The sequence below is a fragment of the Equus przewalskii genome, chromosome 7, assembly GCF_037783145.1.
Source record: "Equus przewalskii isolate Varuska chromosome 7, EquPr2, whole genome shotgun sequence".
Classification (NCBI taxonomy): Eukaryota; Metazoa; Chordata; class Mammalia; order Perissodactyla; family Equidae; genus Equus; species Equus przewalskii.
Window position 1 is genome coordinate 27,091,300 of NC_091837.1, and position 15,454 is coordinate 27,106,753.

General features: G+C 46.8%; 1 protein-coding gene across 2 annotated transcripts in view; it reads right to left on the bottom strand.

The window, feature by feature from the left end:
- The window catches only part of LOC139084909 (transmembrane protein 132E-like), a 40,569-nt gene that overhangs the window by 16,946 nt on the left and 8,169 nt on the right, over positions 1–15,454 (bottom strand). The window contains exons 3-4 of one of the 2 annotated variants that reach the window (XR_011542847.1): positions 2,448–2,591; positions 1,538–1,759 (exon numbers count right to left, since the gene is read on the bottom strand). Coding sequence is in view for 1 of the 2 variants with exons in the window: in XM_070630326.1 (XP_070486427.1) it covers positions 1,616–1,759; positions 2,448–2,591 (288 nt within the window). In the remaining variant the exon portion in view is untranslated. Of the gene's footprint in view, positions 1–238; positions 1,760–2,447; positions 2,592–15,454 lie in introns of those variants that run through there. The other variant, XM_070630326.1, reaches the window with a different exon arrangement.

Here is a 15,454-nt window from a genome sequence, read left to right on the forward strand (position 1 = left end):
CTTTTTTCACACAGATGTTGCTATTACACCGAGAATGCATCTTCTAAAATTTCTACTATCGAGGACTTTTTTTTTAGTATAAGAAGGAGGACTTTATATTCATCCTTCCTCATCTTGCCAGATTAGGTCAAGTTTCCAGTCTCTGAAATCTCTGTATCCTTCCAGCTTCTAGACTCTAGTCATTGCCTACAATGGTCCCCCTCCCTACTTTGATCACAATCCTGGAATTAAAAACTAATTTTGTTTTTATATTATCACAATTTGCCATGTCCCAAATTCACACTTTCTCTCTTAGCTAAATCCAAAGGCCAGAATTTTCCCAATATACATTCTTTTCTTACAGAAGTTCCATGAGATCCTTGCAACCCTGGAAAGATCCCCTTGGGAACCGCCCAGCATTTCCTGCACTTTTATGAGAGTGAGAACATCCTAGATTGGGGGTTTCTCCACATGTGCTAATGAGTGATTACTATTGGAGATGCCCCGGAAATATCCCATGTCAGCACCAAGGAGATCACAGCTCTGTGGGTACCTCCCATCCTCTAGGAGCTGTGGCAAAATCCATCACTAATGTTGGCATTACAGCTACGGAAAGTGCAACACAGCGAATTAGTTAAATCCTCTTGATCTACATGGGCCCCGGGATTTGGAGCAGAACCTGGCATTGCCCGGAAGAGCGACGGAGCAGCTCTGAGTTTGGTGATCCACAGACTCAGTGTGTTGCTCTGTATCTTCTGTAGGAAAGTCCCATCTTCCTGCAGCTACAAGAGAGATCAGTGAGCACATAACTGCTGTTTTCCAAAGTGGTTCATCCATCAGGTGGGGCAGAGGATGTTTTCAGTACGTTTCTGTGGAGGAGAGACAACCGAGTACAACGCAGTGATGGAATCCAGGCCCCAAGGGCTTGGACTCGCCTCTGCAGGGTAGCGTTCTCCAGGGCAGCAGAGAGGGACCCCTCAGCAGGCTCTCGGGAGGGAACTGCAGAGGGAGTCATTTGTTCAGCCCAGGGTGGCATGAGCAACAGTCTCTCTCTAAACATCCTTATTCCTGTCTCCCATCGGTAACGATGTGGAAACAATTAATAACGTGCATTGTCCAAGGCGACGAAGGGCAGTGAATCATGAAGCTTCTTGTTCCTGAGCAGATGATTGACTGTGACTTGTTTCAGATCTTTCTAAACTCTGAATATTTAAGGCCTTGGGTTTGTTTAATCAAACCTCTGCACAGACCACGAGTCCCGCAGGAGCCCCAGGGCAGGGCTGTGCTTACAGGTTTTAAGCATCTCCATCTTCCACCTGGAAGGAGAATGAACATTCCAAGCCCAGGAATGGGCGGTGCCAGGTTTGGATTTCCTAAGTATTATTATCATTGTTTAAAATCTGCCTCACATAAACCTCATTGCTTCTTTATCAAAACGACCTCTGGCTTCAGGCACAGCCTCCCTCAAAACCTCCATCAAGCTCGAGTCTAAAACATCCTCAGATCAGCCCCCGGCTCTTTCCCCCACAGGCCGCCCTGCAGGCTCTCCCGTCTACACCTTCGTCCTTGAGGCCGGGACCACGCTTCCTTTGACTTCTAAACCGGAGCCGATGGAAGGCGAGGCGGGACAGAGCTCTCAGCATGACGGTATTTTCTGAAATGAGCGAACAGATAGGACCTGGGGCTCTCTTAGCACCTTGAAGGAGAAAAGATGGTTCTGAAGATTTAAATCCTGTCTCCCTGAGGTCTCCGCCGCAAAACGAAGCTGCCAACCAGTGTGCTAAGAAAAAATAGTCAGAAACTTTAAATTTGGTGATTCAAGCAAACCTCTGCAAAGACCACACACACACACAAAAATACACATCAGCTAGTTCCTGGCTGCACCTGGAGTCATAAATCCAGCTAAGGAGAATGAAGAACCCAGCAGAAATGCCCCATGGCCAGACTTCCCAAACGGTGAGCCACATCCCACTGGTAATATTCAAGTTAGGTGGCATATGGATGAACATTTTTTTTCAATAGTCATTGCATTTAATGTACATTAAGAAAAAAAAGCACTTCATGGTTCTCTTGTCAAGTGGTGAGGGTAAAATGGATTTCTGAGCTGAAAAAAGTGAATCATTTAAAGAAAATGTGCTGAGAAATAATACATGGTATGGAGAATTGGCAAAAATTGTGAAGATGGTGCGTGGAGTAGAGAGAGAGACAGAAAGAGAGAGAGAGAGGAAATTATTTCTCCTGGAGATTAAGGCCAGGGGTCCCCATGCCAGGGGAGGGAACAGCACCTCAGTGCAGCTTCATCCTGCTCCCAGGGGTGCCCCTGCCGTCAGTCACTCACTCCTTAGGGTGGTCGTCCTGGCTCCCGCCCTTCGGAGCCTGGGACGCCTGGTCATAACAAGACCTGGGACAGAAGAAGGGGCCCCCAAAGCCCTGGCAGCTGGGAGACCTGTAGGTCCAGCGGGCTGTACCTTGATGACGTCTTCGTCCGCAGACCTGCATTCCACAGACTCCGACACGTCGACCACAGAACCGTCCTCTTGAACACCCACGACCTTGACGGGAACCGAAACAGCCTTTCCGGTGAGAATGGCCGTGTTCAGCACCTCCGTGTCCTACGCAGGAGAGGAGAGGGCACATGTCAGCAAGCAGGCAGACCTGGGAGCAGTGGGGCACTGACCACGCCACCGACTGCCTTGTTCTTGTTCTGCAGTTTAAAAAACCTGTGAATGGATGAAGTCACGAGGCCAACAAAGCAAAATGGAAACTCTGAACAGTTGGCGGCTTTGCACGGCAGACTGACCAGCAGGCCTGAGAGCTGGACCTTCTCAGTCCCCAGGGGCAGGGTCATGTCACGACCCTCGACGTCCCCTCCCCTCCCTCTTTCCGACCCCCACCCACTGTCCTACAGACACGTCTCACACACAGCACAAGAGTTCTTTTCAACAGTTTCCAAATCTTGGCTACAGGTTCACTCGGGAAATTATTGCCTAATTTTCTGCATTTATTAGCCTCGTGGACGTAGCCTTCACTTTGGTGTCAAATTAGGAAAGAGAACAGCACGCAGACAGAAGAGAATCAGTCACAGAACATAAACCTCTGCCCCCTGAGCTGACCCCAGCACCCTCGCTTCCCCCGACCTCCAATGACCCCGAGGTTTTCCTCCAAACCGGGAATTTTTAAACACTGACATCAAGGTAGCTTCTCTCCTCCTCTGACACCCTGGGGTCCTGCAGGCTCTGTCTCCATAGCTTATCTCCACTCTGCCAAATTCTTGCCGTCCCCCCGACCAGCTCCTCCCCTGAGGGAGTGTCCTCTCACTGGGACGGCCACAGCGGCCCCCACTCGTCTCCCTGTGTCCGCTCTCTTCACAATAGTCCAAGATAATCTTTTTCACTTCAATATAATTCAGATAATTTCTCTCCTAGATTAAAACTCATTGAAAGTGTCCTACTATTCTCAAGATGAAGTCCAAATTCGCCAACACGAGTGATCTGACCTCGGCCACCTCTCTAGCCCTCTCTGCCCCTTCCCGCTGCCCTGGTCCAGCCTCACAGACGTCTCCTCAGTTCTCCCAACAGTGCGATCACATCCAGGCCTTCTGCTTGGGCATATGCAGAGCTCCTGACCCAAAACACGCCTCCCTGTTCCTTCCATCCTTCAGATCTCAGCGTAAATGTCCACTTCCTCCGAGAAGACGGGTTCTTCTGCCCCCGACAGTGTGAATTCACACCCCACTGGCATCCCTTACAGCACCTAGTCTGCCCTGCCTGCCAATGACCACGGATGCTCACTATCTGCTTATTTTGTGTTGATGTTTTAATTTCTAACTGCTCATTAGATTGCAAACTCCCCAAGGGTCTGAGCCATCTTTGTTCTGACCTCCACCGTATCCACGGCACCTGGACGGTATGTGGCATGTGAGGAGCTGTGCAGGAGAGACGTCGGGTGCACAAGCTCTGGGGCTGGACTGTCTGGGTTTGGGACTGGCCCAGCCTCTGTTTCAGTGAGGATTCTGTCAATCTGCAGTTACAGAAAACCTGACTCAAGTGAAATAACCCAACACGGGTTTACAGGCTTCTCACATAACCAGAGCGCTGGAGGAACGTGGCTGCTGGCTGTGGTCCAGTGCCTCACTGAGGTCAGGGCTGCTTCTCTGCAGTTCTCTTGGCCACTTCCTCAAGGCAGCAAGATGGCGCCCATCACACCAGCCATCTCTGCGTCCACCGTCTAAGCGGGGAGAAGGCTGAGGGGGAAGGAGCGACCTGCTGCACCTGCTCCTTTTCATCATGGAGTCCAACGTGTGTCACTCAGCTTAAATAGGGCAGAGAAAGACAGGGAGGGAGAGGCAGCGGGATAGAAGGTAAAGAAAACACAGTTTTCTTTGCACTTTTAAAATTTTATGTTTTAACAGCTTTATTGAGGTGTAATTGTTACACATATTTTTAAACAAAGGTAGACAACTAGAGAAAGAGTAACACAGAGGCAGATAGAACGACAGGAACATTGAAGCTTAGAGACATAGAAAGATAAAGACAGTCACAAGACAAAGAAAAATAAAGTCAGAGTGAAGGGAGGACACTGGAGATGAAGCACTGGTCTGTGCCCTGCACACTCGTGTCCTTTCCTTCTCTGCACTCAGTGGTCCAGTTTATTTACACATCTCAGCTCTGATAGCCAATAATAATTATATAAGCATTCTCTCTAATTCCTTCCTGGTACCTTGCTATTTCCACTTCGGCAAAGCTCTGCTTAATTATAACAGTTACTCCGTGGTCTGAAATAAATCTCCGTATACATCTTGGGCTAAATTAAAATTTAATAAAGCTTCAGGTTGCCACTGAACCAGCAAGCAAATGACAGCTGCTCAATTAAAACTCAAACCTGATTAGATGGCACCGTTGAGACAAATACTCCAGAGGAAAAGCCCAGAACTACGGAGCCTCAAGTCCACAATAAAGACTTGATTAAAATGCGAATAAACCCTTCTGTGCGGTTTTTCTGTGCCCTGGCTGGTGCCCTGGTGACTGCCATGAGCAGTGACAGCCTTGGCTGGGGCTCTGGCTGATTCTCAGTCCTTCAGTCAGGCCCTGCATGTGGGTGGATGGAGGGGAGAGGCGGGGAGAGAGCAGAGCAAGAAGGAGAGGAAGACAAGGACAGAAAAAGACAGAGAGAGGGAGAGAGAATATCAGAGGAACCGGATAAAGAGAACATGTAAGCATAAACGAAGTCAGAAAGAGGCAGAGAGCAAGGTTGTGTGACAAACTGAGGCGAGGCGTGAGGATGGAGACACTTCGTGAGAAGCAGAGAAAGGCTGAGAGTGAGGGAGACAGCGACATGCCTGCAGCCAGACCCAGAAGGGCAGGTGGAAAGACAGACGGAAGTAGCAAGAAAGACAGAGCAAAGAACTGGAGAGACAGGTCAGTGCGCCTCACGGTCGGGGGCTCTCTGCTGGGAACAAAGTGAACAGCTTTGGGGGTGGCCTCACGACAGGAAGGCTGTGCAGTCAAGGCCTACTGATCGGTGTGTTCTGTGACTGTCCAGCTGAGGCTGACCGAGCTCCGGCCCTTTGCCGAGACTCATGTCCATGATGCCAGGACCCCGGGAAGAGCTTCCCTTGAGATGGGCAGCACCAGTCAGGGATTGTCTACAAGGTCACATCCTTGGGGGTTCCTAGTGGTCACAGATAACAGGAGGAACAAGATTTGTGCAGCTAATGATAGAAGCCTACAGAAAAGCAACCCCAACAATAGAAAGTGCCATGGGGTCCTTGTGATGTGCGGGCACAGTTTCCACTTGGCATAGTTTATTTATTTAATTCTCACAAGGAGGAGAGACTTTTAGCATCCCACATTACAGATGAAGACATGGAGGCAGAGACAACTTGCCCAATGTCGGGTTATGAGATGCTGGACCTGGTTCTCGAACCCAGGAGGTCATGCTCTTAAACACTATGCACCTTGGCTTATCAGTATAATAATATAACAGCAATGCCTAAAATGCATTTAACACTTACACTGCACTGAGTACTTTGCGTGTCCTATCTCATCAACCCACAGACAGGGAGCCTTTCTTGGCTATTCACTCCCCTGCATTATTTTTACACATTGCACATGCTGATTTTGTACACTGACAACCATTTAAAATTTATCTTATTTGTTCTGTTATTTGTTTATGATCTGTCTTATCCAGTACAATTAATCCTCAGCTTTCTGCTTTCACCCACGAAGGATTTACTGCTACCAGAATTTCCCTGCATGGCATCCATAGAAAACTAGACAAAATATATGAAATATCTGTATTCAGATACAGTGCAGGGAGGGCACACGTAGACTATGATCACCTAGAGAAAGGACCAGCCCGAAGGAAGCCCCACGATTGTCCCAGCTGAGGGGCTGGAGGCGGTTTTCAGGCAACAGTAGAGGAGGAAGAAACTGGTGGTACCCAGGAGTGGTGCTGAGCTGAGGAGTCACAAAGGAAAGCTGCAGGCAGCTAAGGCGAACAGACTAGAGGGGAGGTGACAGAGAGAGCAGATGACCATCTGCAGAGCAGTCCCATTCTTCTTCCCCTGAGTGCTGATAATGTGCACACATGGTTTGAATTTCCCAAGGTGGAGAAAAGGATTTCCAAAAGCAGCAAGCTGAACAGTTTCCAGAACTCCCATGAGACTGGGCAGAGTCCATGTCCCCACCAGCCAGAAGGAGAGACCGCATAATACTGAGTGTACCAGGGAGAGTCCTCAGATGGGTGAGACTTTCAAAATAGGGCTAAATTAACCCTAGAACAAAGCCTGCTCTCCACCTGCCCTAACAAAGCTTAACAGCAAGTCTCAAAAGAATCAGACTGATCTGCAAGTAACTTAACAGCATGCAGAGAAAAAGCCCAACACTGGTAAAAGAAATGTACTGGAATCTGTGTCTCAACAACATAAAATTCACAATGTCCAGGAGCCAATTAAAAGTTACCAAGCTTGAAAAGAAGCATAAACTTGTGGTCTGTAGCCAGGAGAGAAAACCATCAATAGAAACAGACCCAAGGATGATGGAGATGATTGAATTTGCAGACAAGGACCTTAATATAGTTACTATTAATATCAAATATATGATCTAGATTATAAAGGAAAACATGGATTTAATGAGGAGAGAAATAAAAGATATAATAAAAGACCCAAATGGAAACTCAAGAAATGAAAAATATGCTAGACAGGATTAGTGGCAGATGATGCATTTCAAGAGAAAATAATTTGAAGACATAGCAATAGAAAAATATTAAAAATGAAGAACAAAGAAAAAAAGACTGCAACAAATCAACAAGTCAGGGACCTGAAGGTCAACATCAAGCTGTTTAATCTGCATATAATTTTAGTCTCAGAAGGAAAGGAAAAGATATATAGATGCATAGATATATATAAAAATAGAAAGAGATACAGATATATAAATAAATTGCTAAATTAAGTAATTTCCAAGAAATGATTGCCAAAAATTATCTAAATTTGATGAAAACTAAAACCCTACAATTCCAAGAAGTTCAAAAAACCCAAAGTGGTCTAAACATAAAGAAAATCACGGGGGCTGGCTCTACAGCTGAGTGGTTGAAGTTCTGTGCGTTCCACTTTGGCGGCCCGGGTTCATGGGTTCTGATCCTGGGCACAGACATGCTCCACTTGTTGGCCATGCTGTGGAGGCATCCCACATGCAAAATAGAGAAAGACTGGCACAGATGTTGGTTCAGGGCAAACCTTCCTCACCAAAAAGAAAAAAGTAAAAAGAAAATCACAGCAAGGCACATGAAAATGAAATTGATGAAAATCAGTGATAGAGAGGAAAATCAAAGGACGTCACAGAAAAAAGGAAACATTAGGTACAAAGAAAGAAAGATATGAATGTCAGCAGACTTCTCAACAGACGATGGAATGGTTCCTTGATATTTACCCAAGAGGTATGAAAACATATTTCACTCAAAATACTCGTACACGGCTGTTTACAAACACTTTATTCTTCATATCCAATATCTGGAAACAATACATACAAAGCTATGAGATAGTCTCATGGAGTAAACTGGGTGCTGTTAAGCCAGCTGAGTTGGGGCATTTAAACCGTGGGGTCCTTTCATCATAGAGACAAAGTCTGAATGTTCACCTGGGCCGGCCATCACCCCCGCTCCCCAAGAACTACAACTCTTCTCAGAAGAACTTGTCGAATTCAGACATTTTTTATGAAAAATGTATCAAGAAGATTGCATGTCATTACGGGCAAATCGTTCAGAGAGCTGCAACCTTCTCTTGTGTGTTTGAAATTTCTGTTGTTGAAAACAAGCTCAAAGAAGGGAGCAAGAACCAGAACTCAGCGAAAACGAATCCATTCTCTCTTTCTTCCATTTTAACCTTCCCAGAGGAACTTTGTGATGTTAGGATTGAATACAATCTTCCATTATTAAAAAACATAAGTTACAGGACGTATTACAACGTGCACTTTTTGTGTTTGTTAAATTATTCACCACCTTTTTCTTAATAGACATACATCTATTAAGATTAATATATAAAGTAAGTGGTTTGCTAAATTATTATAATCCAGAGCAATTTTAATGTGCTGCTCCAGCACTTACAAATAGTGTTTCAAGAATCAAATACATATGAAAGAAACTGCTAGATATAAATCTATTTTTGTCTTCACAGCTGTATATTAAACGCAACTTCATCATTTCTTTGCCTGAATCTTTAAGCATGTAAGTGGGCTTACTTCTCGGGACTAACTTTTATCTTGCTAGAGAAACACACACACAAAGAAAGAAAATTCTTTGAATCTCTCCTCTTTTTAGAGAAAAGTCAATCTTTCTCGTCTATCAGTTCTCTAACTGTTTTGAAGAAACTAATGGGTTTTTTTTCCATTTGTACAACAAACTCAAATTGCAAAATAATCTAGCACCCATTTTCCTAATTTCTTACCTGAATCGTATATTTGCTAACCTCGAATGAGATGGCATCATACTCTCTGGGGCTCAGCTCCACTGTTTCGTCTAGGCTCTAACTCAAAATCATGCTGCCACCAGGAAGTGGTTAAAAAGTGGAGCCAGAGGAAGAGCAGCTTCTCCTTTGCCCTCCCCAAACCTCAGCCCAGAGGGCCCCTCACTCCGTCTCTGCTGAGAGAAAAATCCTGTCACCTCAGGGAGACGGGGACCCTCTGGGACCCAGAAAACTGCATCAGTCCAGGAGACAAACACGAGCTGGGCTACTTTTTTATCTGCATCTTCCCCAGCAGGTCAGAGCCAACTACCAACAGGGTGCCAATATCTAATTCTGTGATCATTATTTTCTTCTCATTTCATCTGAGAAGAAAATCATGCAGGTTATTTTATCAGATGGAGTTTTAAATGAGCCTGGATAGTGACAGAGAATGCGAAGTGACAGGAGCTATTCCTACAAGGAACTGAAGAGAAAATGGAAAGGTTACTTCTTTTTCTCACACGGGAATGTGGGGGGCGGCAGAGACCAAGAGGAGGCATTTGTCCTCTTGACAAAGTCATTCTCTCAGTTCAAGACACAGATCCTACGTTCCCCACTGGCCTCTGCTCCCCCACTGAAGAGGTCAGACGCAGACGTAAAGTTTGAACATAAACTTTTGCCTGGAAAATGTATTAGGCTTTCAAAATGCCAGGTCCAACATTATTTCTAACTTTTCACATATACTGTATTGTTGAATTTTATAAAATACACTAATTTTTATTTTAAATCACTCAATTCACAGATAACGATAATTCCATGCTAGAGACAGAGGTCTTATTGGGATGGATAGTGAAGATTTTAGGTTTGGCAGGCTACACAGCCTCTGTTGCTGCCCCTCCAGTCTGCTGTCGCAGAAAATGCACAAGCAAATAAGCATAGGGGTGTTCCAAGAAAACTTTATTTGCAAAAGTAGTCCCTGGGCCACATTTGGCCCCAAGTCATCATTTACTGAGCTCTGCTCTCGAAGCTTGTCCCTCCATCCTCACCAAACAACTTCCTCTAAAGCTTTCTTGTCTCAATTAGCTACAACTCTATCCTTTCTGTTTTTTGAGGTACAAATCTCCGTGCCACCATTCTCTCATAGCCCATATGAGATTCGTCAGCACATCTTCTCAAATCGTCCTTCACGTGTCGAGAATATGACCGCTCCTTACCAGCTCCAGCTCCAGAACTGTATCCTTGGCCTAACCCACCATCGACTCTTGCCTCAATCAATGCAGCACGCCCCACGGAGTCCCGGCTTTCCCTCTAGACCCCTTCAGTCTTTGCTAACACAGCAGTCAGAGCAATCCCATTAAAGTGTCTACCAGACCCTGCTCTTCTCAAACCCCATCTCACCAGAGACGCAGGTTTTGTAAGATGGAAAGAGCCTGCAGTACGGCCTACGATGTCCGATAGAATCTTTCCCCCTCTCTTGCTCTTTAACCATACCGCCCTCTTTTCCACTTATCCTCACTGATCTTAAACACTCTCCCCACGTTCCCTTTGTCTGGCGAGCCCATTCGTGTTCTCCGTTTATTCATTCAGCAGCTGCCTCCTGGGCGTCGACCCTGTTTATGATCACATGCTAACTTCGATGATTACATAGAGAACGCCCCTTCTCACACATGCTCTGCATCTCAGTACCCTATGTGTCTTTGCAGGGTAGGTTCACCTCGTTCCTCTATCACCCGCTGCCCAACCCAAAACGCAGCTGTCCTAGGAAAGATGGGAGCACGGTGGATGTAAAGAGGAGGGGAAAAGTAAAGAAGAGAAAGAGTGGAATGATGGAGAAAAGGAGACAGGCTGAGGGGACTCCCAGGCTGAAAGTGTCATCTGTGCCCTTCTTCCTGCCACTACGTCTTCAACAGAAATTCATTGAACACCCACCAGATGTCAAGCTGTGTTCTAGGTTGTAAGAAGACAGAAGTATGAAAACAAACATGAACTGTCCTCACGGACCTGACATTCCTGGGACGCGAGAGAGATGTAAACAAACGTAACAAGAAGATGTTGGAGGGTGCGAAGAGCCATGAAGAGAATACGTAGGCAGGTGAGATCCAGCAGGCAGGGAGACCAGTCAGGAGGGCACGGCGACCATCCTGGGGGGAGAGGATGTGGTCAGGCTCGGGTTGGTAGCGAGATGGAGGGAAGTGGTTGGATTCCGGGTGTATCTTTGAGGTTACAGCCTCTAGGACTTGTTGATGGGCTCCAGATGAGGCATAAAAATGGAGAACCACCAGGGATGGCTCCCAGATCTTCAATCTGAGTAACCGGGAGGATGGCAGTGCCATTTGCTGAGTCAGGGAAGCCTGGTGGGAAAATCCGATCTGTCAATACAAAGAATGGGGCTGGAAGAACCTCCTGAACGCTGGAATTACCAAAGCTTAGTAAATCCTTTACAAACTAGATTTCCGAAACCAAATGCTGCTGGAGGAGTTGATTAACAAGCATTTCTCTATATTAGAGGCTTGTTCTCAGAGTTACAAATGACGCCCTTTGAAGCGGAATTCACATCAGAAACACTGAGTAATCATTCACCTACCGGGAATAAAACGCTTAGTCAATAGGCAATTGAAGGAGAATGAGCTCCTGGTGAAACACCAAGGGCCTCTGTCCAAGAGACTGTCTAACAGTTATTCTCTCGAGATGCACTCGTGGATCTGATGCTAATGAGGGTCTGCGTTCTGCCTGGGACGGTGACATCCAACAGCTGCACCACTAAAGTCAGTGATGACCACCTAACGGAGGCCATGGAAATCGTCACAGGTGACTCCACGTGGTTATTTCTCATCACAGGAAAGAACTAGGACTCAGGAGATGTGGGTTTTTAGGTCAGTTCAGCTCCTACCTGCCTGGGTATCATAAACAAATTCTCTCTGATTCTGGAGAACAAATAGAAGACTCGGAAAAAGCCACCCCCCACCATGCCTCAGTTTCCCTTGGAGACTAAGCTTGATTAGATGATCTCCAATGTTACCATTCAAATCAAATACCATGTGTGAACCTTCAGCTATTGAAATACAGCTGGATGAGGCGGGGATACAGTTCCAATGTCAACAAGAGCCAAGTGCACAGATGAGTGGAGCAGGCCTGGGTGGGGTGGGGTGGGGGTGGCAGATGGGAGAACCAGAGAATTGAGGTAGCGATTGAGCGTGGATTCTGGAGCCAAGACGCCTTTGACCTTCCCAGCAGCCTCTGAGGAGCATTGCCACCCCCATTTGGCAGATGCAGACATGGAGCCTCAGGGATATTCAGGGACTTGCCCCAGGTGACACAGCCAGAACGTGCAAGGTGAGATGTGAACCCATGCTGGCCTGACTCCAGCTCCCGGTGTTCCTCATCCCTGTGATTTACTGCTTTGCCACCTGCTGTCTCTGATGCGTGGCATCTTTCCTCTCCCCTGCTCAAACTGGCCAAGACAACATCAGGACCAGACGGCCCACCTCTGCTCCTCGCTCTGCCTTTGTCGCATGGAAACAGCCAGGGATGGATCCGTCTATCTCTCTCTATCTCCTCTTTCCTTCCCCAATGACAAAGCCCACTCCTGGAGCTGATCCAAGGGCAGCAGTCACTCTAGGTGGCTGGGAAGGCCACAGGTGGTGCCAGGGAGTCCTGGTTCAGGTCATGCTTCCTCCACCTGGAGTCTTAGAAAGCGTGTGTGTTTGCTGAGTTGGTTTGTTTTGCTTTTAGGGAATAATTTTAATATAAGTGTCCTTATGGGGATTTTTTATAAATGTTAACCATATCTTTTGAAAACAACATAAAAGAAGGGAAAAGAAAAGAAAAAGCAAACCTCAAACTGTGCAAAAAATAAGTCATAAGAGTAATAATGTTTCTTAAGACTTCTAAAGACATACTCGTGTATTTTATCCTTATCTGTAGCTGTATATCCACACTGACGTCTCATCTGTGTATTTCTGCCGTCTGTGTGGAATGCTAATTTCATGTAAGTACCGTCTCCCCAGCAACCTGGGAGCAGACGGGCGTTCCTCCTGCTTTAAATTCCTCCAGGGAACTTGGTGTCACACTCTGGGGATCTGGAGAAGTTGGTAAAGGGTCAACTGTACTTTTTAGAGTCACTCTTCTACTACAGAATTTTTTCTTAAAAATGTCTTAAGTCCATGCTTTTCTGTAGGGGACGGTGGGCCGGGTTGTGGAAGGAGAAGAGAAAATCACAGCCCTCACGGAAGCTGGGCCTGAGTGCCGTGGCCTTCCTTGTGGCCTCACCTGAGCTAACCCACGGGGCTAAACGTCCCCCTCCATCCAGTAATTCCTCATTCTCTTCACCCACACGCCACCTGCTGTATTCACATTTGCCAGTCCAGGCACTGCATGAGTGAGCGAGTGAATGAAGGAGAGAAGGAAGGAAGTACTCAACAAGAAATGAGGAAAGAGAAGCCCTCCTGAGAACATCGCTGGCCACCTGGATCTGGAGACGGACCAGTCCTTGCTTTAGTCACTTACATCAGCTAATTAACTCCTTTTACATCTTAAATCAGTTTATTTTGGATTTTTTTCTATCATTTGATACCTAAATATTCAGGAGCAATAAGATGGTAACTTGCAAAATAGATCTATGGTTTTATCCATGGTGTGATTTGGTTAATTTCAAACAATTCCTTTTTTTTAAATAACCTCTTTGGAGGATGATGGTGATGATGACGAATGTAGAGGGCCCGCTATGCATCAGGCAATGTTTTAAACACTTTATCCACATCAACTCCTATAACCCTCACAACCAATGTGCAAGGTGGACACTATCTTTGGCCCCTTTTTACAGATGAGAAAACTGATGCACCAGAACTAAGTAGAAGGCTCAGGGTTAGAGCTAGTAAGTGGGAGAGCTGGGCTTGAATCGAGGGTTTGCTGTCTGCCCGTCTATGCTGTAGGAAAAGGGTATGCGCCCAGGTAGACACAGCTGACCTACTAGGGCATCAACGTCTCAGCCAACGAGACTGAGTCAGGGTATCAGACTCTCTGTCACTGCCAGCCTCAGGCTCCAGCTGCGAGGATTTTGCAGGCAAAATGTGCTAGGGCCATGTGACATGTTTACTGATGCTGCAGAAGCACAGCCAGCCACCCCTAGACACCTAAACAGTCCTGACTGGTCCCTCACGCTGGGCTCTGCAGAGGGTGCAGAATGAAGAAGTGGAGAGGCCCTGCCCTCAACGGGGGCTCCGTCCACAGCTGACCACCTGCCTGAAAATGTTGCCCGTCGGCCATACTGTGCTTTACCTCCTTTTAAAAATTTGAGATAACAGTTAAAAACATGAAAAAAACTTTCATTTAAAATTTTTGGCCTGTCATGAAAATATGGAAGATCTGGCAATCCGGGGCTTCACTCCCATGTGAGAACAGTGGAGTGGAGATGAGCGGTGGCGCGCTTTAGATGGGGAATGAGCTGCCCGTTCATGTGCCTCCATCAGCCTTCTTTTCTCTTCCCCACCCCCCACCTCTGCTCATCCACACGCGAACCTGGAGAAATGTGATTTGAAGCCCCTTGACCTCTGGTCCGGCAGCACTGCCTTAGGCACTATGGGAGTTTTATAAACCCGTGACCTGTCCTCAGGAGGCTGATGGTCTGAAAGACAATGAGAACACCTGTGGAGTCAGCAAGACCTGGCCAGCCTGTTGTACCACCTTTACACCTGGGAAATTCATGTCGATGGCATCGTCCCTGGAGAAGATGCCTCTTAATCAGCAGCAGCTTCAGTTTCCCTCTGACTTGTAACTGCCCTGAGCAGCGGCCTGCCACCACCCATGGGGAAGGCATGTGCAGTCAGCCTCACCTTTCAGGATGCGCCTGAACACCTCTTTCCTCCCTTCTTGGCGGGTCAGAGGAACTGTAAGGTCTGGGCCAGCCTGACATTTGGGGACAGAAGGCACAGCAGCTTTATCACGCCCAGACACTACCATGCCCTGCAGAAGCGAGCCTGGTTTTCCGAGGCCGCTTCTCCAGCGGGAACTCTGAACAGCCCCCAAAGGAGTCCCGAAGGGAACTGAGAGACTAATGCAAGTCCCCGGGTCCCTGAAACGACACCGAGTTCTGGCCCATCAGTTTCTTGCTGCCTGGACAGCTCCTTGTGCTAATTTATTCCCCAGTCTGCGAGCTTCCTCTCTACAAAAAGCGCAGGACCATATAACCATCACCAGCCAAGGGTGGGCGTTTTTCAGAATCAAAGGTGGTTCTGGGAAAATGGGAGCGGTGGCAGGTCTCCCCGTGGTCCACATCACCCCTTCTGGTCTTTTCTAAATGCTCTACTCCTTTTCTCAGAAAAGAACCAGTAGCTTCTCCAGCTGAGTCTAAATAAATGAAGGAACGATTACTCCACCCGAGGATGTCAGGGTTTTAGCTCGATCTTTAATAGTGGGATAGAATACTTCCTTCTTCATTAAAGAAATTTCACACAAAAATAGGAGAATTCTGTTTCTGGGTAGAAAGCCCTTGCTGACATCACCGATGCCACAAACTGAATCTCTGTATCCATCCTGGCT